The following is a 24,301-nucleotide window of genomic DNA, read 5'->3' on the forward strand; positions in this document are numbered from 1 at the left end:
ATGGAGAGCACTTTAATTGCACAGGTATAATCATAATAAAAGCAATACCAGCAGTGTTGTTTGCTATTTGTGAATTTTATTTTAATATAACCAAGAAATGGATTACTGAAATAAAACAAGTTATATATTTTAAGAATGCGGACAAGTGTACAAGGACAGGTAGCCATAAAGACACCAAAAAACATGCAATTTTTTTCTCTCCAAATGTTGCATTATGCATAACAAAAAACATACACGATACATAGGCAACACTAAAGTTGCAACATGATTTACCGATTTCAGTTTTAGGCTTTCACGGCTGTACTCAGTCATACCATTACAGTATTTGGGTCAGCTGTGTGGTTAATTAGTACAGGTACAAACAGTCCCACTTATGTGGCCAAAGTTCATTACAAACCAGAATAGACCTCTTGCCGATGAATTTGCCAGTCGTCAGATGGGTCAGATTGGGTCACAGGCAATAGAAATTGCAACTTTAAATGGGAGACTTTTCTGACAACCCCGTATTTATGTGCTATGGAGGACAATTCTTGAAACGCTGCCTATTTTTTTATTTTATGGCGGTGTTATTGACAAACGCGTTGAGTTATTTCCTTATTTATAGGTTAAAATTAACATTAAAACATCGTGCACACACTGCACATGCACAAAGTCACTTTTAAGATGTATTCTTGTTCATGTTTTAGTTTTTTTGTTTGTTGCGGTTGCACCCGATTCAAGAGCCGAATGGCTCACAGGGCTATACCAAATAATTGAAACTATGAACGAAAGCCTGCGTTCACATTGGACTTCACCTCCACACAGCTAACCCAAAGATACTATTGATATGACGTACTTATACATCATATGGAAAATGAGTTTATTAAAAAAAAGTGTATGTAGGATACATAAGGGAATGTAGTTTACATCGGGAATGATGAGATTAGAGACTTTTTGTATAAAGGTGCTTGTTTTATAGCAGCAAGCACACTGTATAAAATGCGTATTACATTTGCCATAATACTAAGGGGATATCATGGAGCAGGAGAATGAAGATGGGTCATCTGATGACATCAGTCTCGATGGTCCCTCAACCGTTTAGCACATTCTTGACCAAGTCTGTAAAAACACAAAACATTGCAATTGTTTAGACTACTTCAGGTACATTACAATCCCACTCTCCTATTAATAGTAGAACAAAATATAAAGTGTTATTTCCCACAAATGACTCCTGACCTTTGGCTTATTTTTTTTTAAACCTATGGACCAAAAATATAATGTACAGTTTAGCCTGAAATTTTGGGATTTTTATCATATATTTATTTTATTATGAACCGGTGTAATATCCATTACATTAGCGATATAATTGTGGATAATTATATAGGGTTCTGAATTGATTTTTCAAATGAATCTAAGTAATACTAACATATTTTATTTACAATGCTTTAGTGAATACTATAAAACAGCCACATCAGCAGTGTATGTGTAAACAGAATAAGGTTTGTAGCATAGACGTAAAAAAGTAGAAATTAAATGCTTTTAATTTAGTAGTTAAAAACCATATTTCCAAATAATGTATTTACATTGATATGACATTTTTGCATCAATAAACAATGCAGGTGGTCACATTTGAACACCCTTCCAAATACTCATGGTTTAATCCATTCAGGCCAGCTAGATGTTGGAAATATGTTGACATCAAGGCAGATTAAAAGGCATCACGCATACCATAATGGGCTTCTCAGGCAGACATGATGTGTCTAATAAAATCTGAAAGAAAAACATCAAAATGGGTAACAGATTAAGAATTGTTTTGAAACCCAAGATATTTCACATTCAAATGCACAACCTATCTCCCTTCCTGATTCTTTTTTTTATAGAAATCACCATCCATGAACAATACAATGCCACTTTTTTTCAAATTGTCTTGCTGTGGTTTTCACACCTGATGATGATTGCTTGTGTTGCAGTCGAAACGTCGTGAGAATTTTATTGTTTTATATTTTTATTATTTTGTTTCCCTTCTACGTGACTTTACCGAAAGAACCAAGAATATGAATCCCTGCAGTCACGAGAGCTTTAAATAAAAAAAAATACAATTCCAATAAAACTGAGCTTACAAAAAACCTCGGGTACATTTACCAAAATTACAATGTTCATTTACAATTTAAGATTAAGTTGCCCATGTAAACTTGTATCAATGCAATAAGTGTAATCAGTCAGCCTTATGAAGAAAAAAATATATCCTACCACATAAATTAAGACAATGACAGTTTTATTTGGATTGCTCAAGAAGTGCAACTGCCTGTTGTGGCTGTGGGGTGGCAGCAAATGTAAAAAAAACAGAGTACTGTCATTTCAGCAACATACTGCATTGCAAAGTATGGAAATGTTCCAGCTCATATTATTTTCAGCCAAATTATATCCACTCGTGGATGAAAGCCTACCCACATCATTGCCATCCCTCGCAGTCATATGATGCCACAAAGCATCTGGGTCCTGTACATGAGCTGATCTCATTGCTATATCTTTTTGGTGGTTGTTGTATTGAAATCGTTCCTTCCTTGGCTGTCATTCCAACTCCAATTTTAGAGTTTAAATGATGATCCTGGCTAATATATTTCTCAATTACCTGACATTTCTTAGACAAGAGAGATGTAAGGAGCGGTGAGGCATGAGAAGACAAATAAGGTGAAAAAAAAACCATGAAGAAGAACCCTCTTGAGGAGCCTTTCAAAACCATCACTTTACCCTACATTGCGGGGATCACAAAAAAGATCTCAAAAATCTTGAAGATCCAGGTCCGTTTCAACACATTACATAAAATCCGTGATCTGGTTCCGTCTGTAAAAGATGTGATTCCGGACATACAATACCCTGGTGTCTACAAACTAAGTTGACTCTGTGGTAGTAGTTACATTGGAGAAACCAAACGCCATATCTCGGACCGCATTCGTGAACACAAAGCAGACCTTAAACACGGTAGGACCAACACCTCGGCCGTGGCAGATCATTGTTCTAATTCAGTAGGCTCACATGCCATTGACTTTTCCAAGACAGAGGTTCTTTGTAAGCCATCTGGCTTCCATGAGAGATTCGTTCATGAGGCTATCCACATATACAAGCACAGAGACAATTTCAACCGAGAAGATGGATTCTATCTTAGCAATCATTGGAAAGATTTGATAAACCATTTCAGGTCTTAATTGATTGTTCATGCTTACAGTGGCTTTCAGACAGCATACATTATAATAAAAAATTCGTCTCCCCCCTCCTCTTTTCAGAATATAGATGGACTAGTCCTAAATAAACTGCCAAATCGTTGCGCGTGGCGCTAACGTGTTTTTTTTTAATAAATAAATGCGCCGTTTAAAAATAAATTTATGCAAACCAACACACCTGAAGACGACCGTTTGAGTTATGGTCGAAACGTCGTGAGAATTTTTTATTGTTTTATATATATTTTATTATTTTGTTGTTTCCCTTCAACGTGACTTTACCGAAAAAACTAAGAATATAAGGTGAAAGTGCTTAATGAGAAACCAAATAGGTGGTAATACGTAAAAAAAAAGTGGCTGGCATTAACTGTAGCCACACTGCTAGCAATAAAAGTTACGTGTTCTGACAGGGGATTGCAGTCTGTACTCAATAAGTACTATCATCATCATAAGCACTGATCTAACCACTTCTGGATTAAGGCTTCTGCAAGTCTCTCCCCTTCTCTCACGGTCCAGTGATTCAACAATGTTGTCATCAATTTCTATCTCCTGCATGCGAGCTAAGCTCATGGCTCAATGTTCGAGGTGGACATGCTATTGGGGCGTGCCCCCTCCTTCAACTGCCACTCCGTCCTTAGTCTTGTTCAATGTCTTCCCTATTAATGTCTTGGCCAGGCCTGCTTAACTTTCTTAGCAGTCGATACAATGTATAGAATTTGTGTTGGTTTTATGATCCACGTTTTCCTCTTCATTTCTCTCGGATAACTTTGCAGCATGCATATCTCCATGATTTGTGTACGTTTTACCTTATTTTCGATGTTCTTTGTAAGAGATCATGTTTTTGATCCATGGCAATGCAAGGAAAATGCACAAACTGAAAACTGTATTCTTAAGGCATCGTGGTATATACATTTTCAACCAAAAGTTGGCTACCGCCATCTCCATAAATTAGGAGAAACATGTGTAATGAGTTCGAATTTAGGCGCACACAACTTCTTGGGAGGCAACACTATTTATTACTGAACACAACCGTTAACTCTTACATTACGCATAGGGTGGTGACCACCGACCTACTCTAGCTAACACACACTTCTCTAACTCTCAGACACTCTAGCGTGGCCCAGCCAGGTGGGCTACGGACAGGTCCTCTGACTGGAGGCTTGACTCTTCTTGGCATCTTCACGATGCATCTTCATTCTTTATACGGGCAGCCTCGAACCTCGTGAGGAGGCTGCTTATATATGGGCCTCGGTGTGCCCGGACTCCGCCCCGGCCACGCCTCTGGGATCCGGTCACGTGTCCAGCCGGGATCACAGAGAGTGCCATGACCTCACACCACCCCCGTGGCCTCCCAAGACCAGAACCGCCTCCAGCCGGGATGACGTCATGTGTGTGTGTAGACCCGCGTGGTAGTGACGCTCCCCCGCATAGTGACGTCACACGTGTGCGTGTGTACACAGTAGTGATGCTACAGGTCACTACATCACCCTCTCCCATGTAAAAAAACCAGCCGTCCCGGCTGTGACAATACAGGAAAAAAACAGTGTGCTTCCAACAACAACGTCAATAAATAACCAGCGACCGATAATAATTACCGCGAGAAACATATGTACACACACCGAGAGTGGGGAAAGGAAGGACATATGGAACGAGGGGAACCAACAACAACACATGTCCACCAAAAATAACTGGTCAACCCGCTTATCCCTCAGCACAGCGCATCCGTGTGAATTTGTACGCATGCACCGACATATGAATGTGACTGTTTGACAACGGTGTAGGCAATCAACAAGGTCTTCGAACGAGTTCGCGTGGGCAAGCCCCCAGGGGAGGCGAGCACGCTCGCCCTGGAGATCCTGGGGGAACGTGAAAAAGGCCCAAAAAGGGCACGGCCCCTTCCCAGGAGTTGGGCAACAGGACAAGCAGAAGTGACGTATGGGTGCTCCACTCCCCCCTTCAAGTCCACATCCGGTCCGCACAACCGGCGACTCCAAGGGCGGCAGGTGCAGGAATTCTGCGACGAGAAGAAACCACCTCCTGAGGCACAGCACCACGAGCCTGCGCCTCAGCTCGTCGGACACGACAGCCACCCATCCCAGGGAAGTGAAGCTGATCGTATTCCACCCGGCGGAAGAAAGAAAAACAAAAATACATAGATTCCGACGCGTTGGATGCACAACCAACACCGGTAATCAAACCAAAATCATACAACCACCCCATGGATGGCAGGGTCTCACACCGCTCTACCGTTCCACCCCACAGGTGGCAATTGGGCGAAGACCGAAAGTCTAACACCCACCAACACACACCACTTAACATTCCGGACGTCTCCCTACGTCCCAGATCGAGAAGTCGCACTTCAGGGTCGACCCATGTACTGGCTGAAGGAAGTCACGCTTCAAGGTCGAGCCAGTATGCTGCACCCAAAGGTACAACGTTGGATGTTGTACAACATCCCGGGTCAAGGAAGTCATGCTTCCAGGTTGACCCATGTACTGGGCAAAGAAGTCGCACTTCAGGGTTGCCCCAGTATCTACATTTTTCGTTACAAAATATGTGAAATCGACATGATGCAAAAAAAATGCCAACTCTTGCCCAGAAATGGCGGCCCAGAGTGCGAACATCGCTGTGGTTTCCCGCGCACGCCCAAAATGGCGGGCCAGTGTGCGAACATCTCCGCGGTTTCCCCCGCGCGTCAATAAAAAATGGCAGCCCAACGCGCAACCATCGCCGTGGTTCCCGCGCGCGTACAAAATGGCGGCCGTATGCTTGAACGGCATTCCCGCGCACACACATATCTCCGCGGTTCTCCCCGCACTTGCATCCCAGTATACTGCTTTTGGAATCACAACAGACAAGCCAAATCCCATGTTTACACCCTCCGACGTCTCCGCTGTTCGTCGCACGTATCGGCCGTAGTGGGGGAAATTTAAACCAGTATCTCTCCAAGACTCGCGTTGCAGCAATCAGCTGTCCCAACCAAGCTGAGAAGACACATCGCTCACACACTCCAACTCACAATGCAGCCCCTGGCTGCACACAATCGAGCGGAGAGAGCAACACCACTTGGCGGCAATTTACAGCCCCATGCACCCTTGATCTACATAGAACCCAAGGGCCACCCTCCCACAAAAAAAATATTGGGTTTTTTTTTCGTTTGTCGAGCAACAACAGACAGGAACTGTTGTATATGCCCCTTTTTCCACAATTAATATCAACAAGAATATTTGCCGATATTTTTTTAGGATAAATAATTAATGAAAACACACAAGCGCAGCAAACACAGATGGAAATCGTCAAAAGGCCATAAATATATAAATAAACAACATTGAAAAAGACATGGCCAGAGAAGGGTCATTGGCTATCGGAGAATCGCCAGAGTGCCAAGGGACGATTTACCATGACCTGCTGACATTATTTTGACAGTTCACAAACATGCCCAGGGTCAGAGGTCACAGACCGAGCGCTGAGCAAGCAGACAGCAGGATTGACGTAACAAAGACACCCGGGGTCACCGAGAGTTCGCCCCTTTCGTCAGCCCGCAAGCATAGCCAAGCCGACCGCTAAACCATTTTTTTTCCCCTCATTGCTATTAAAGTAACATTAAAGTTCAAAATCCAACAACAGGAATAAGCTGAAATTATCGATCCCCACGCTCACTCCAATTAAAAACCAGGCCACAAGCTACATCAATGAACTATTACCCATCTATTAATTCAATACGAAATGTTATTTCCATCTTTAATAATTTCTACACAACTTGACCCGAAGCGTATGGCAATCAGAATTTTTACGAAAGTCAAAACGAATTCTCTAACCTCAGGACGTAAGCAAATAATAATAATGCAGAGTTAACTCAAGGGTTAGAGAGAGAGAAAAAGAGACCCCGGCCGTCTTTGTCTTCCCGAAGCGCGGGAGAGCAGAATAACACAGGGCCAGAGAATTATTGAGGCCATCTGCGCAGGGAGACGGTGCGTACCCCGTGCAAGCAGAGAGGAGGGGGCAGGGGGAGAAATACCTCAGAATGCGCAGCGTGCGTCAGTAAAACCTCAGGCGAGCTAGTTTTAAGTTAAAGAAAAGAATATTAATACATATCACACAGAACATTAATGCTAACGTGGTTCACCGTGAACTATATTCAGGATATCGGAAATAAAATGATAAATGAAAGCTTACACACGGAATGACGGAAATTAATAAAAACTGAAGAAGAGCCAGGATAATAGGGTAAAACACAAACTTGTTAAACATTAAACCAAGTGATATGTGAACAACCGAGGGCTAGCCAGAGAGAGAGAAAGAGACCCCGGCCGTCTATGTCTTCCCGCAGCACGTGATAAGAATATGCATACGCTCAGGAGAGCACCTTCCCTTGAAATAAAATCAAACACCACGACGGAAAACTAACACAACAGACCTTGAGTCACATACAGAATCATAACTGTAAGTGGTACAATACCAAACTATGATGGAATAAAATGTTAACTTAAAAACCTTAACTCAACCTGTGTGCGTCGGAAAAGGTCATACAGGGGGGAATCTCGCCCCTCCCTCCAGATTGTATAACACAGACAGAGAGACGCCTTCGAGACGATTTGTAACATCTGTTTTTTATGGTTAATGGAAAGAGGGCAACAGAACCATGCCGTAAATGACACACACACTGACACACATATGGACACACATACACACACACACACTCCAGACCACGACACACAGCTAAATCAAAAGGAGCTCCGCCTTGTGGGGAGGAGCCAAGGGGAGAGATTTTGGCATAAAATAGGATGCTACAGCATTGGACAAACTCATCAACCAGCGGACAAACTCATCAACCAGCGGACAAGCTCAGCGACCAGCGGACCAGCTCAACTCATCTCGGCAGAAGATCAACCACCGTCGACGCAGAAGAAGTTTCTACAACTCACCAGAACAGCGAGATTCGCTGTTTAGCGACAGGCTACACGGTGCGAATCTGCCATCAGAAGAAAATTCGCAACAAACGTATCGCCCAGCGCCAGATAACGTGTAACCAGCAATCATCACAACAACGATACAACCGTGCCAGCGACCAGCAGACAAGCGCCATCTACCGATCGTGCAACACGGCCACTACGAGCGAGCCGTGAGCCGGCTGCCTACCTACGGCGCACCACCATCGCTGACAGCTGCAGCGGGCCGTGAGCGCCATCTGCCGACGACCATCGCAACTGCAGCAGCGTGTCGGCTCGCCAACTTACGTCAGCCGAACCCAAATCGACCACTGTGACAGAAGAATCAACTGATATGTATGACGCACACTGCCCCCCACCACACGACAAACCAGGCGACTGTTTGATGCAAAGAATCAACTTCGAACACTGACTATTCTACATAATCCATATCCCTCACCCATACACGAGTCAGGAACAAAAGCCTAATCGTCAAAACGTGAACCATCTGTGGCCGTGGGAGTATCGCTGCAGATCAGGTGATAACAGTCCATCATTCATAAGTACATTAATAATATTTCTTCCTTCTTAATTATTTTGTCTTGGGTTGTACTTCTAATCGCATAAATTACCAACAGATCCATCAATACGAATTAATCCTTGACATTTTCACCACGTAGCTACGCTCACGGGGGGGGGGGGGGGGGGGGGGAATAGCGTGTCCAACCAGGTTTCCTTATCAGGCGATCTGGTCCACAATTAATTAAAAGTTAGCCCAAGATAAGGATCTCAGGGGAAAGCGTGCACCCCATCGCACACCTCACTCCAAGCCATTTCTGTAATCATATAATCTTGCCGATGGATCTATTGATATATTTGTGCTTTTGGGAATAATAACTGTTTTGATTATCTTTTCGTATGAATATGATCATATAATCTTTAAGTACCTTTCGTTCATAATTGCCGCACGTGCTCGTGTTACGCTGCATAAGAATTAATTGCTCTGATATCCAAAGTGAAACAACGGATAAGAATTGCCTTGAAGGTTGCTTATAGATCTATAAATGAATGCAGGACGGTGTGGGCAATTTTCAAATATACGAATTTGCATATTATAAAGTTAAGGTTTGTTTAGAATAGCATATGCATGTTTTTAGCTTCTCTCTCTCTCACCAACTGGGCTCGCGTTACGCGGGGGAATGAATCACATGTGCTGTTATCAAAGTGAAACAACGCAGTCGTGATGATACTGTGTTGATACTGTGTTGGAATTCCAAGCCGAGAGTTGCATCTTTAAAAAAATATATATTAATGCAGAAGTTGTTGTGTGTTCTTTCCTGAAATATATGCATAAGAACTGTATTCTGCGTTGAGATATGAATCTGGAGACCTAATATAAACACACTAATACATACTCCGTAAATGTTAAAGCGAGAATAATTGTATTATACTGATCGATAATACGAGAATAAACAGCGAAGCCGAGTTTAATCTGGCATGCTCACAATACCTGCATAACTGCATACGATTAATTGCATGATTCCGATTGATAATACAACCTCGTCAGTGAGGCGGGGCCTAATTATCATAACGGCTCGCATTAGCATAATTGCAAACACTCGCATAAATTAATACGTGATACTCTTGAATTAGCATAAATTACATCAATAAACATAATATTGGATAATTACACAAATTTCAAATTTCATTTAATTTTTAATATTTTCATCAAATTTTCATAACCTACATATACAACAGAACCCATCAGCGAGTTCGAATCACACCGGTCCTGCCAAACAAAAATCCCTTACGACATCAACCACGGGATTTCCACGGGTCTCAGCACCCAACTCAAGAGCAACTCACCATAAGCTCCCTGAGCCTCTGGCTCACTTTCTCAGATGCGCCTTGGAGTGTCACGATCTCCGGGCCATCAGGTCAAGCCGCCAACCACAGCATGATGGGACCACAACTCTCCGAGCCATGTGAGCGCACAGCCCACTAGGTTAGACACGCCACGGAGTGTCTCAATCTCCGGGCTGTCAGGTCAAACCATCAGCTATAGCATGACGGAACCACACTCGTGTCAACACGCAACCATGACAGGGACATTCTGGTCAGGATCTTTGCCCCAGACAAGCCACAGCCAGCAGCACAATCCAAATCACTGGCACCACATGTCACCATCACAATTTAACGATCCATACCAAGGATCACAACAATGTACCTCACAACCCATATCCGTGCAGAGAGACAGACTATGTAGTACGTACAGTCCGCACATCGCGATTGCGACAAAAGCCCCATACAATCAACACATCGTTAAGAAAAGTGGCACATCGCAATCACAACAACAACAAAAAATCTAGATCTGAAAAAAACCCAATGTCACGCTGCGAGCCAATAACAGGGCCTCGGGACACTCGACACAACCGAATTAATCATTAACTGCCCCATCAAGATAACGATCCCGACGCCGTAACCGCACACAAAAAAATGCCACAGCACAACATGAGCACGGACGCCGCGTTCATCCTACACTCACACAGCCAGAAAAACACGTACCGCAGCCCAGCGAGCAAAAAAACCACGCAAACGCAACCTGGCGTACGCAAGATGGGTGAGGTGTGTTTTATGGCCAGGTGCATTGTGCCACGACTCGCCTTAGAGGCTGTGAGGCACGAAGGATGGCAGGGTGGAACTTGAAGAATCTTGGATGGTAAGCATGGCATCCTCTTGCGACAGGGTGCCACCAAGATGGCCGAAGATCTCCCTCCGCAGGTGTTGAAAATGGCAGGAACGGCGTTTTGGCGGGAACCGCGTCCCGACCGGCCGCCATCTTGGCGGCCGCAGCAGCGGCGGCGTCCTCACCCCTCCAGCTCCGGCGCTCTCTCTCTCTCAATGGTGGCGAAGTAGTGACGTGATGTGCGTCCCGCTGCCCCGTCTGCAGCGCCATCTTCCTCCTTCACCGGGGCTGCAGACCCCGGGGCTGCCCGGAAGATGATCTTCCCGCCGTCCCCATCGTGTGAAAGCGTCCAGGGAAGTTGTAGTAATCGTGCGCATATTATACTGACTAGGATAACACCTAACGTTAGCCACTTCTAACACCAAATGTAATAAGTTCGAATTTAGGCGCACACGACTTTTTGGGAGGCAACACTATTTATTATTGAACACAACCGTTAACTCTTACATTATGCATAGGGTGGTGACCACCGACCTACTCCAGCTAACACACACTTCTCTAACTCTCAGACACTCTAGCGTGGCCCAGCCAGGTGGGCTACGGACAGGTCCGCTGACTGGAGGCTCGACTCTTCTTGGCATCTTCACGATGCATCTTCATTCTTGATACGGGCAGCCTCGAACCTCGTGAGGAGGCTGCTTATATGGGCCTCGGCGTGCCCGGACTCCGCCCTGGCCACACCTCCCTTCGAGAACCCTCGAAGCCTCCCTGCTGTCCACGTGCCCCCCGAGGTGCCCCCTGGGCCCCCGGCCCCCACTGGGATCCGGTCACGTGTCCAGCCGGGATCACAGAGAGTGCCACGACCTCACACCACCCCCGTGGCCTCCCGAGTCCAGAACAGCCCTGACGTCATTCCCGCCTCCAGCCGGGATGACGTCATGTGTGTGTGTAGACCCGCGTAATAGTGACGCTCCCCCGCATAGTGACGTCACACGTGTGCGTGTATACACAGTATTGATCCTACAAGTCACTACACATGTTTGAATGTTTTGCTTTGAAACTTATGAAAGTTTATGTTTCCATGGCTACAAGATTTCTAAATGCAAATATGATATAAAACCAATTACTCAACATTGTTTTTTTTTAATATATATAAAGTGTGACACTAAAACCGAATGGTATAATAACAATTCACCGTTGCAGAAATTCCAAGGTTGCAATGCAATGACACTTTTTGGCCTTATTAAACAGCCTTGCTTGTATTGCTTCAAGTCTTTTGTCCATCTTGTTTGTATTATTTTGGATTCGTTCTCTCCATTAGCCTCAGTGTAAAATAAGCATATAATTTTCATATGAGAAAAAGTGAAGTTTTTCACAAAATTAAGTTGTATTCTTGGTTCTTTTGGTAAAGTCACGTAGAATGGAAACAATAAATAATGAAAATATAAAACAATAAAATTATCACGACGTTTCGGCTGCAACACAAGCAATCACCATCAGGTGTAAAAACCACAGCAAGAAAATTTGAAAAAAGTGGCGGTTTTTTTAGCATTAGCACCACAGAGAGCGATTTGGCAGTTATTCAGAAGGACAAGTCCATCTATGTTCGGAAAAGAGGAGGGGGGAGACGAAAATAATGGATGCGGTCTGAAAGCCACTGTAAGCGTGAGCAATCAATTAAGACTCGAAAAAGTTTATAAAATCATTCCAATGATTGCTAAGCCAGAATCCATCTTCTCGGTTGAAATTGTCTCCGTGTTTGTATATGTGGATAGCCTCATGAACGAATCTCTCATGGTAGTCAGATGGCTTGCAAAGAACCTCTGTCTTGGAGAAGTCAATGTCATGTGAGCCTACTGAATTATAACAGTGATCTGCCACGGCCGAGGTGTTGGTCCTACCGTGTTTTAGGTCTGCTTTGTGTTCACGAATGCGGTCCGAGACATGTCGTTTGGTTTCTCCAATGTAACTACTACCACAGAGGCAACTTAGTTTGTTGACGCCATGGTACTGTATGTCCGGAATCACATCTTTTACAGACAGAACCAAATCACGGATTTTATGTAAGGTGTTGAATCGGACCTGGATCTTGTGTTTATTCAAGATTTTGGCGATCTTTTTTGTGATCCCTGCAATGTAGGGTAAAGTGATGGTTTTGAAAGGCTCCTCAAGAGGGTCCTTCTTCATGGTTGGAGTGATAACTTTGCGGATTGTGTAGTCAGAGGTTATTTGCAAGCCATCTGGCTACCATGAGAGATTCGTTCATAAGGCTATCCACATATACAAAGACAGAGACAATTTCAACCGAGAAGATGGATTCTGGCTTAGCAATGATTGGAAGGATTTGATAAACCATTTCGGGTTTTAATTGATTGTTCACGCTTACGGTGGCTTTCAGACCGCATCCATTATTTTCGTCTCCCCCCTCCTCTTTTCCGAACATAGATGGACTCGTCCATCTGAATAACTGCCAAATCGCGCTCCGTGGTGCTAACGTAAAAAAAACGCCACTTTTTTCAAATTTTCTTGCTGTGGTTTTCACACCTGATGATGATTGCTTGTGTTGCAGTCGAAACGTCGTGATAATTTTTATTTTTTATATTTTTCTTATTTTATTGTTTCCCTTCTACGTGACTTTACCGAAAGAACCAAGAATATGAATCCCTGCAGTCACGAAAGCTCGATGATGCTGGATGTATTTACCAGCGAAACGTCATACTCAAACTGTAAATGTGGATTCACTCTTCAACACACCGGCGGGCTAAAGTAGTGAATTATTTGTCTTTTGTCAACGTGACACTTTTTTTGCTGACTGGCCGTGTCGGGTGGTGGAGTACTCAAACTGTAAATGTGGATTCACTCTTCAACACACCGGTGGGCTAAAGTAGTGAATTATTTGTCTTTTGTCAACGTGACACTTTTTTTGCTGATTGGCTGTGTCGGGTGGTGGAGGGTTACGACACATTTATAAATAAACGTGATCTAACCCAAAAACCTTTATTATGAATAAAAAAATGAAGTTGGTTGAGAACAAAAATCCCACCGTTTACCAGGTGGCCATAGTACCACCAGTCGTGGCTGAAGAATACCTACTTTAATAATCACCCAGGAATGTCCTTAACGCTCGTGATGTCACTCCACATCGACCAGCCCCCCCTCATTCATATTCATGAGCAGGTGACGTCACTCAACATCGAACAGCCCCCCTCATTAATAGTCATGAACAGATGTTGACTTAAAGCTTTCGTGACTGCAGGAATTAATATTCTTTGGGTCTTTCGGTAAAGTCACGTAGATAGGCTTCAACTGCCCTCACCCCCCTCATTAATAATCATGAGCAGGTGACGTTACTTCACATCGAACAGCCCCCCTCATTAAAAATCATTATAAGGTGACGTCCTACAACCCCCCCCCCCCATTCATAATTAGCGGCTGACGTCACTCCACATGGGGAGCCAAGGCGCCTCCTCCCCCCTAGGTGGCGTCAACTTACAACCCTCACTACAAAGGCAGAACCCTCATGTCACGCGATCTCCGTAACACTATTGAGACATAGAAGTAAAAAAGTACGTCATTATGAACAAGGGATTACCGCGCCATTACAAATTGCACACGAATTGATGCAATGAATATCACATCGCTGTCTGTTTAATCGCTTGCAAGTTTCAGATTTACTGCAATACACACGTCCTTGGACGGGCAAAAGGCTAGTTCAAATAAGGTTTGTTTAATTAGGTGAGAACTTGAAGACCAGGTGTCTCGTTTTCAAGAGTAACCTGGTTTGATTAGACCACATACTATCACCGTTTTGCAGAAAGTTTCATTTGCAACCTCCTTTCACTTGAATGATGTCCTCTATTGCCTACGCAAGTCACTGCAAAATCTCCTGGGACTGACAATGAAACCAAAATGGCACACTGTAACTTACATAACTCCATCAGTTAAGCAAAGACATGTCGCGGCTGCGGCTGTTACATTTCTTGATATTTTCAATCCAGATGTGGGCAATGGAGAATTAAAATACAAGAATGGTGCACTTGCCTGACCTCTGCTGGTGACAAATGAGCACTGTGAATTCCTGAAATCATGGGAGATCATCGAAGGGTAAAATGTTCCACTCTCAGTAGTCATAAACACCTGGTGGCATTACCTTCATAATTGATAAGGCCATTGGTATCCTCTTGCCCAACCAACAGCAGCTCCACCTCTTCCTCTGACATCCTCTCCCCTGCACAATATGCACAATGGCATTGTCAACAAACAGCTCCAGCACACCACATCCAGCAAGCCAACAAGCCTGACTCAGTCCCTGGTATAGTCAATTCCAATGTCTGCATCGACATTAACGCGTATGTTTATTTAAAGGTTGTATATCACCAAAAACATTTGAATCAAATCAAAAATAATATTTTTTTACAGCCCTGACATTTGGGGAGGCCTTTATCCAATAGTGGATTGGACACAAATTTAAAAGCAATGCATATATTTTTAGTCACATTTAAAATATTCCAAAAAAATACAGGCACTAGAAGAAAAGAAAACAAGTTGATACAGTATTCAAGCTAGGGAAAGCCATCCAACGAGATTGTTATGTAAAAACATTGCACGTTAATACATGCCATATTGGCAAAGAAAATATTTCAACCTTCAGGGGTCAAAAAACTGTTTAAAATCCGTGATAGATACAAAAAATCACACATCGTGAGAGTACTGCTCATTGTACATTATTTAGGAAATCCTTGTCCACATTAATTCCTTTGACCGGTGCTTTACCGATTGCCAACTGAAATTACGTTTACTGACATGACACTTGACTACAATTGTATACGCATAACAATACTGGCAATGAAAATATATGGTTTGAATAATGCTAGTATGCAGAGTATATGTAAAGTGAATACAAAAAGTCCATGATTCAATATTTTTTTCACTCTACGGCTCACTTTGCTTCATAAACAACACAAGGCTCGCCGACTGAAATCATAATTTTAAAAAGCTGATGATCATCGTGACCACTGTCCAAGAGTAATCACCGAGTGTGCAAAGCACATGACGCAATTCAGCTCCCATCACGGTGCCATTGCCCTCCTTGTCAAACACTCGCAGACCCTCCACAAAATCCTCAAATGTGCCTTGGTCTTTGGACTTTGAGACAGTCTGCAGCATGGGTAGAAATTGCTCAAACTCCAGCATCTTCACATTCATTTCTGTAGAGTCCGAACACAAATACCAACAAAATTACATTTCCTAGAGATTTCTTTGCTAATTAAAAAAACAAAGGTAAGGCAGATGAAGACAGTGACAAAGTTATCTTCACTATTTTACTAAAAAAATATTTACGGCAGTATTTTATTTTAATGCATACAGTAAACACGAATCTTCGGAATATGGGTAAATACAAATAAACTAACTTAAAACGTTGGTAAGATTGATAGATTTTGCACAAAAAATTGCAGTATGCCTAATGTTCCGGGTTTTCCCATTCATATATATCACTCAGAATCTTGATTTATTTAGACTGGAAGAATCCAATGAACTGTGAAGCTCTTTTTCACATATGTCCAGTATAAAAGTCTACAGGGTACATGCATGTGGCTGCGTAAAATATTCATTATTGTAGGGTCGGTTTCGGGACACTTTTTAACAGCGTCATGGTGGGACCTTTGATGCCATTAACAACCAGACAGAATGACATTAATCGTGAATTTGCTGGGAACCAAGTCAATGTCCTACGGCTTTCCACTCTTGGACTAAAATCATTTTGTAAATGCTTTTAGGCCAAGAGTATAGATTTTCTAATAATGTCTTTCTATATGCAAGGATTGCACGTTTATTTTTAACTTGCTTGACCAAGTCTAAATTACAAAATTGCATTGGTAACCTGATTACATTACTACTTGGATGGTAACATGTATTTAATGTAAAGTTTGTGATTTTGTGCAATGAGGTGGCTGGCAACTAACCTACAGAAAACGCAACGAATCCTAAGAGCCTAATAACCAACCCGTTCCGAACGCAAATCTCATAAATAATGCATTACCGACAGCCCTAATGACATTGAAACTCCTGATACTCATCTCAACGCTTGGAGGAAACAACATACTCTGAGTATAATATACTTCAAAGAAGTTTAAACAATTGCAGTTCCTACAATTTGTCAAGCAATAGCGATGAGGAATAGAGAAAATAAAACGTGGTGTAGTGGTATGAGGATCACAGAATGTGGTGCATTGTGCATTGTACCTGCAGGCTTAGGGTTGCCCAGCAATTTGAGCACCTCTGCATTGGTGGGGTTTTGGCCAAGGGCTCTCATTACCTCCCCACACTGGCTGTAAGAGATCTTCATTTCTCCAGTCCGGTCAAAGAGTGAGAATGCCTCTTTGAAGTCTGGGAGTGCACACAAAACATATTCCAACATATAAAACAGAGAACACTGGTTACACTCTCTAAAGACAAGGGGTACACAAAATGGCTAACTTTTCCCTCTTACATTTAATGAAATAAAACATCCTTTTCTACTCACATATGCCAATGTGAAACCAGGGCTGGCATTCCATCATGGATTAATCAGGATCATGTAACTATTTCCAAACATCATACAAACGCCCAACTTTATCTGTGATGAATATGATGAACGCTGCACTTTCAGTCGTTTTCATGCCGGGGGTGCTGTAAACCTCTACGCGCCCCCTGCATGAACGACGGAGGCGCAGGGACAGACGTTCGATTACATTGGAATCGATATGCAGACTGCGGTCTTCTCGCACGGCCAGCTCTATGTCGCCTTAGGGGCCATCCATAAATGACGTCACGGGATTTTTGACCCCCCCCCCCCTCGTCACACGGCGTCACAAAAAGTCAGACCCCCCCCCCAAATATGACGTCACAAAGCTCTGCACGCCCCCCCCCCCCCCCACCCAAAACGATATTTCCATTTTGAAAATAAAACATGCTTCAAATCGATTTAAGCTATTGTCATTGTAGTGCGTATTTAATGTGGCACTGCACTCTGATGTTGTAGGAGAATTTTTTTTTAAAAGTCTATTCAATGAAGCAGAACGCGTTGTCTATATTTAAAGTTGCGCATTTTGATGTGGCATCATATTTCTCAAACCTCCACCCCTCGTCACACATCGTCACAAATGTCTGAACACCCCCCCCCCAGGTGCGTGACGTCATTTATGGACGGCCCATTATCTCCATCCCGCAATCCCAAACAAGTTAAAGTCCGCATCGAACCGAACAACCAGCAAGCACATCTACTTCACGACGAGAGAAAATTCACACGAAATGTCGTTTTCAATGAAGTCTTCCAGATGTAAAATGATATTTATATATAAACAACTTTCTCTATGGCTATGATGCATATGATGAACGCTTGAGAGAGAATGAGGCGATTTGGTGTTGATTCCCAGAATCGACTTGGCCCCAACCGACACGACTTTGCCATTTGTTTTGCGACGACGACAATTTCTCATTCTCCCCGCATATGCTATCACAATCAACAAGTAGCAGGGACAGACGTTCCATTACGTTGGTAAGTGCACAACTTTATCTTTCTATGATGAATACTAGGTTGTTGGAGCGCGATGCAGGCGCCCCCCAACAACCTAGTCCCTGTATATCAGTTTTTTTCTACTTCGAAACATTGCCCAAATAGGACTCTTTAAAAATACTGAAGATATCAAAATGTGACAGTGCCAAGTCTGGGTTGTAAGGCACATTTGGCAACACAGTCCCACCTAACTGTCCAATGACCTCTGACATTCTTAGGTACCACGTGTGTTTTGATATTGTCATATTGGAGGATTGATTCTGCCATATCTGAACTGTTTCTTTACTTGGATTCGAAGCTTTCGTGACTGCAGGAATTACTCTTTGGTTTTTTCGGTAAAGTCATGTAGAAAATAAAATAATAATAGAATGCGACGTTTGTCTTGGTGTGTGTCTCCCTTGGTGTGTGTCTGCATGTGTGTCTGCCTGTGTTGTTTCCGTGTCTGTGTTTTATCATTCATTCTTACCTGATGATGGTTGCTTGTGTTGCAACCGAAACGTCTTATTCTATTACTATTTGATTTTCTACATGACTTTACTGAAAGAACCAAAGAGTGTTTCTTTACCAACCTTCTCTGACCAGCGTGGTCATGTATGGCTGTAAGGGCATGGGGACGCCTTGAATAGTTGATTGTGAAAAGGATGCACATATTATACAATTTATTTGGTGATTTTGATCCATTCTAAGAAATGAAGTATGGCAATCTCAAAGAGATATTCAAAAATTACTTTGAATACATAATTTGATTGAAAAATCGAACAGTTGCTCTGCATTGGCTATATGAATTCATCAAATTATTTAATCACTACTACCAGGATGTAAATTGTGATTTTATATAAATAATGTAGAGTAAACAACATGTTTTATAGGATTCAACCAAGCTTGTAAGCTTTGATGTAATGCTTGCGAAAAAAATATTTTAAAATAAGAATAGGTTTTACCCTTTCCGGCAATGAAACAGGTGATAAGACGTTCATACACCAAATATAAACTTTTGTATGGAATCATGTCTGCTTCAACCACACCTACTTGTGGTGAATGCTTGTGTAACACTTTTTTAATAAACTGTTTCCATTGTATCCTGTTTTAGTATTAAGTGGTTCACTATATACGAGCATACATAACCGATTAGCATGGTTGGCTACATAAGGTGTGAAAGAAGTTCAACATAAATACATACATAACTAATTACATGAAGGTTTAACACGTAGGCTTTCACGACCAACATCATCCATAATAGGTGTTTGGGTTGGATCACGTAAATATATAATGTCGTTAAAGCCCGCCACCACCCGACACAGCCAACTAGTAAGGGTTGTCACGTAAACAGAACGTGCCAATTCGTCACTAGTACAGCACACCGGTGTGTTGGAGAGCCAAGCCACAACATTTACAAACTTTCGGCATGTTCTGTTTACGTGACGACCCTTACTAGTTGGCTGTGTCTGGGTGGTGGCGGGTTTTAACGACACATTTATATATTTACGTGATCCAACCCAAAAACCTCTATTATGCAATTACATGAAACCTAACAAACTTCCAAAGGGGCACATTAATAACTGAAACCTTTTCGGTTAAAGTTGGGTAGACAGCTGTTTGGACAACCAAATTCTACTCTTGTAGCAAGTCATTGTGTAATTTTAGGTTAAATAAACACATATTTCCCACCATTCGGACTTGTGGGCATCAACGATAAAGGCAAACTAAGTTGAAAGAAAGCTTTGGAGTGGATTGGGAAGTCAAACAAATGCACATTGCCAGACCGATATAAATCTAATGGTAAACCCTTGAAAGAACAAGCGTATTAAATGAGTGAATTCCCAAAATCAAATCAAGTAGAAATTAGCACATCTCTTACTAATTAAACAAGGTGGGTAATGTGGAATGTATTGTGCTTCGTGTTATAACTGCATTTACATGCATTAGTTAAGCTAACAAATGGCCTTGCAGGCCCAAGTTTGCCATTTCCTTTAACACAAACGGTTGGAACTTGTATTAAAAAAACCACACGAAAGAATGCATCCTGTCTGCATTGAGTAAACCATTCAGGCTTGCCTGTGGCGGTATCAGGGTCTAATGAATAATTTATTGACATGGACATGGATCTCCAATTCGGCTAAAGGGTACACTGACAAAATTATAACATCTAAATGTCATGGGGCAGATTCTGCCCAGCTCACCACCCTGCATCATTGTCCAGTTTAGGATTTATCCAGGAAGCATGCACACCCACTCAGAGAACACAACACTATATTTGACTGATTTTATGGATATTGCTACCCACAATCTTACATTTGTTGAACAGCATGAAAATTACACCCCCATCACTGTGTAAGCCCTGATATTTTCAAAAGATCAACTATGAGATGAGACGACATCAAATGTTTTGTCTCTACATTTATTACTCTACAATGATACATTTGTAGCAAAACAGCTTTTAGTCTTAGAACATATTGACCGAATAAATTAGTTTTTATTTTAGGAAAATAAATGTAACTTCATAAATTTGACACTGAAAATATGCAACGTCTTATTCTGGAGAATACTATGGCTTTGAATAGTCCACAAAGCACAATGCCATGTTTGTGGGGTTGTAACCAATAAAGATAACTCATTTCCGCTCCCATTCATACATTCTTAACATACACGTTTATCATTAGAGAATGTAGTAATGTGTCATGGACAATTCTGTTGTGTGCACCAATGGCCTTAACGTCTTTCAAATATGAACAAACACAAATTCTGCATGTATATTTACGGAAGCCCATATATATACAGTGAAATACTCTATTCTACAAGTACAAAAAAAAATTGTTTACAGGTAGTTGCAGATGGAATCTTATCAAAATAACAAGTGCGCACCAGCCTGGAACAAATTAATTTCAAGCAAGCCCAGACAGGAAGAGCAATGTAAACATCCTACTTCAGAAATCAAGCTGCAACTACATCATTAAAAGTTAAAAAGTCTAAAGTTTACCGGTGTTTTTCTGAATAAAGCAAAGCCACTAAATGCTCAAATTTTGATTTAAAGCTTTCGTGACTGCAGGGATTCATATTATTGGTTCTTTCGGTAAAGTCACGTAGCAGGGAAACAATAAAATAATAAAAATATAAATTGTATTGTTTTATATTTTTATTATTTTATTGTTTCCCTTCTACGTGACTTTACGGTTGACTCGCATTGAAGCGACAGTCAGTTTATACAGCGTGTATAGTGTACTATCAAGCATATATAACGCTTTAATGTTAGCCAAAAACCGTCAAATACAGATTACGTAATTATTCTGCCAATGAATGCACTGCTATTTTTCAAACATTTCAACCATCTACCGTAGAATATCATGAAGCTATATATATGAAAAGAGTTTAACGCCCACACTGGGTGTGAAAATGAAAACGCGTTCATCTTTAAGAGATGCAAAAATCAGGTACGGCCTCCCAGCATACAAATGGTTCTCTGTTGACTTTCCACACACCCACGCAATCATTCAGTCTTGCACATTTCCCATGGACTTTTCCCACATATTCGTCTCCCCTCTATTCTTCTTCATGGTTTGCATTGGTCCGGTAAATAGAATGCCGATATTAACCGTGGTGAGCGTGGCGTTAAGACAGGATGAGGTTCTATCTGCAGCTTTTCATGACTAACCTTCCTCTTTTTGTCCTTACTTAGCACAACTCTTACACATATTCTTAGCTCTTTCGGTAAAGTCACGTTGAAGGGAAACAATAAAATAATAAAATATATATGAAACAATAAAAATTCTCACGACGTTTCGACCATAACACAAACGGTCGTCATCAGGTGTGTCGGTTCGCATTAATTTATTTATTTTTAAACGGTGTATTCATCCCGTCTCGCAAAGCGTCATGTCAAGTCCATTTAACCTTTCTAGATTTAAAGCTTTCGTGACTGCTAGGATCCATACTCTTTGGTTCTATTGGGTAAAGTCACGTAGGTGAAAATAAAATAACAAAAAATCACGACGTTTCGGCCACAACACAAGCGGCCTTCATCAGGTGAAGGGACGAGACTGTCTGGAGGACAGCGCTGTGTTGTGGCCGAAACGTCGTGATTTTTTGTTATTTTATTTCCATTTAACCTGTCTTTAAACGGTCCATAACAGGTGAGTTTTTGTTCTCCGTGTGTTTCTCTTTCTGTCAGTTTTATTGCAAGCATGCACATCTACAGGCTATATTATGGAACTTTTAGATGTTGTTTTTTTTTGTTCATGACCATGTAAAAAGTGTGGATAAATTCACCGATTTAAAATGTTCTTCCGGTACACTGGTATACTGTATTGCTTTTCATTATTCGGTTTAGTTTTCCAAAAGCACACAAGCCTCTTATGTCATCGTTTGGCACACCTTCAATATTTGCCGACGGTTTACATACGCCATTATGTTTACTAATGGTATTCTGCATATGCAATTACGTATACGGGTAAAATGGATTGGAACACATCTGGAATGATAAAACACATGATCAAATAAAAAAAAACACTTAATAAATGTGAAGGGCCCAGAAAGTTATGCTGTGGGCCACACCCCGGGACAGACTTCTAACAAAGGCTTAATTAAAAAACAAGTAGCAGCACCTACGAAGGCCACCGGCACTGTGTGGCACACGAGGGCGTGGGTGGCCAGCACCACGCCCGGCCGTCTTTGTCTCCCCAAGTAGCTCTGCTTAACACACCGAATCAGGTACCAATTTGAGGCTGAGTCGACCTAGGGGAGGCGCATGACCGGTTCAGATAATCGTCAGCGGTGGTGGTGGTGGCCGTGAGCGGGAATCGAACTCGGATGATATCCGACTTCGTAGCGCAGCGGTGGCGCTGCGCTAACCGCTGCGCCACCGCTCCCCGCAACAGCGACAGTTCGCAAAGCAGCTTCGCAGGAGCCCCCCACCACCACCACCGCCCCCCACCCCCCCGCTATGCTCAATGTTTTTGACACTCCGTGCGAATGAAAAAGAGGAATGGTGTCATTTTGTGCGTGTGCGTGCGTGCCTGCGGTGAAAATAACGGGGAAATACCAAGCCCCCATCACCAAAGCCCCCATCACCAAGCCACTTACCGGCGACTTGGTCTTCCGAAAAGTCAGACTGCAAAGAAGCGAAACGCAGCGACACACGTGAGACACGTCACACATCGTCGACTCGCGGCTGTACGGTCAATTACCATTGCTCCACGTAATGTTATATATTTTTTTGTTCTTTCAAGCAAACGCTTTTTTTATATATATAAAATGTGTCCATTAAAATGTTCACGTTCGTCCGCTCACCATCGCTGCTGCTGCCGCTGCTTCTGTTGTTGTTGTTGCTTATCCCGGGGGCGGGGTGAATGGGGGGGGGGAGGTAACCTCCTCACCGTGGGCACGTCACCGTCGCCCTGAGATCGTCCCCGCCCTCGCGTTATATTTCCAACAGCGGATGCGCAGCTCGAAATGGGCGCCTCCGGCCAATCAGCGCGCGCGGCTCTGCGGGTTTGACCAATCGCACGGCGGAGAGTGCCCTCCCCCCCTCCCCGTCTCTCTATGCGAGCTAGGAAATGTAATCTCGCGTTCGCGGTTGCTTACCGTGCAGTGTGGTGTAGACGCGCATCTCATAGAGTTTGTTTACGCATCTCGTCTTATTGCAATTACGGTAAGAGACGGATTTATAGAGGGACAGAGTCGCGTCTTGGACAGCAGTTTTGGAGTGATTCCGTGACTTTGTTAGCAGCGTAAGTCATGACAGTGCAACAACTAGACACCTTATTCCTGGTTCTTTCGGTAAAGTCACGTAGAAGGGAAATAATAAAATAATAAAAATAACCGATAAAATAAAACAATAACATTTTATATATATAAAAAAAAGAAAAAAATATTTTATTATTTCCCTTCTACGTGACTTTACCGAAAGAACCAAGAATATGAATCCATGCAGTCACGAAAG

The 24,301-nt window shown here is 42.5% G+C and overlaps 1 protein-coding gene across 2 annotated transcripts; it reads right to left on the bottom strand.

Annotated features, from left to right (window-relative positions):
• Positions 1-56: 56 nt before the first annotated feature.
• LOC116948785 (myosin light polypeptide 6-like) lies at positions 57-23,767 on the bottom strand. Of its 2 annotated transcripts, XM_032965877.2 has the most exons (7): positions 23,650-23,767; positions 23,443-23,470; positions 17,055-17,198; positions 15,845-16,018; positions 14,962-15,039; positions 1,708-1,749; positions 57-1,098 (listed from the first exon to the last, which is right to left on the bottom strand). In XM_032965877.2, the coding sequence occupies exons 1-6, from the start codon at positions 23,650-23,652 to the stop codon at positions 1,721-1,723; spliced, it is 456 nt and encodes a 151-aa protein (XP_032821768.1). In that variant the 5' UTR covers positions 23,653-23,767; the 3' UTR covers positions 57-1,098; positions 1,708-1,720. The 2 variants fall into 2 exon arrangements, with proteins under 2 accessions (XP_032821768.1, XP_032821776.1); XM_032965885.2 differs by lacking the exon at positions 1,708-1,749.
• Between the last annotated feature and the right edge of the window lie 534 nt (positions 23,768-24,301).

Source organism: Petromyzon marinus, chromosome 2 (genome assembly GCF_048934315.1).
Source record: "Petromyzon marinus isolate PM22_M1 ecotype Great Lakes invasive population chromosome 2, UKy_Petmar_22M1.pri1.0, whole genome shotgun sequence".
Lineage (NCBI taxonomy): Eukaryota > Metazoa > Chordata > Hyperoartia > Petromyzontiformes > Petromyzontidae > Petromyzon > Petromyzon marinus.

What these genes read in the sequence shown, in the direction of transcription:
- LOC116948785 (XM_032965885.2), bottom strand. An exon ending in GGGCAACCCTAAGCCTGCAG is followed by an intron (nt 16,019 to 17,054) that starts GTACAATGCACA and finishes CGGACTCTACAG; the next exon opens with AAATGAATGTGAAGATGCTG. An exon ending in TCATGTGCTTTGCACACTCG is followed by an intron (nt 15,040 to 15,844) that starts GTGATTACTCTT and finishes CATATTGTGCAG; the next exon opens with GGGAGAGGATGTCAGAGGAA.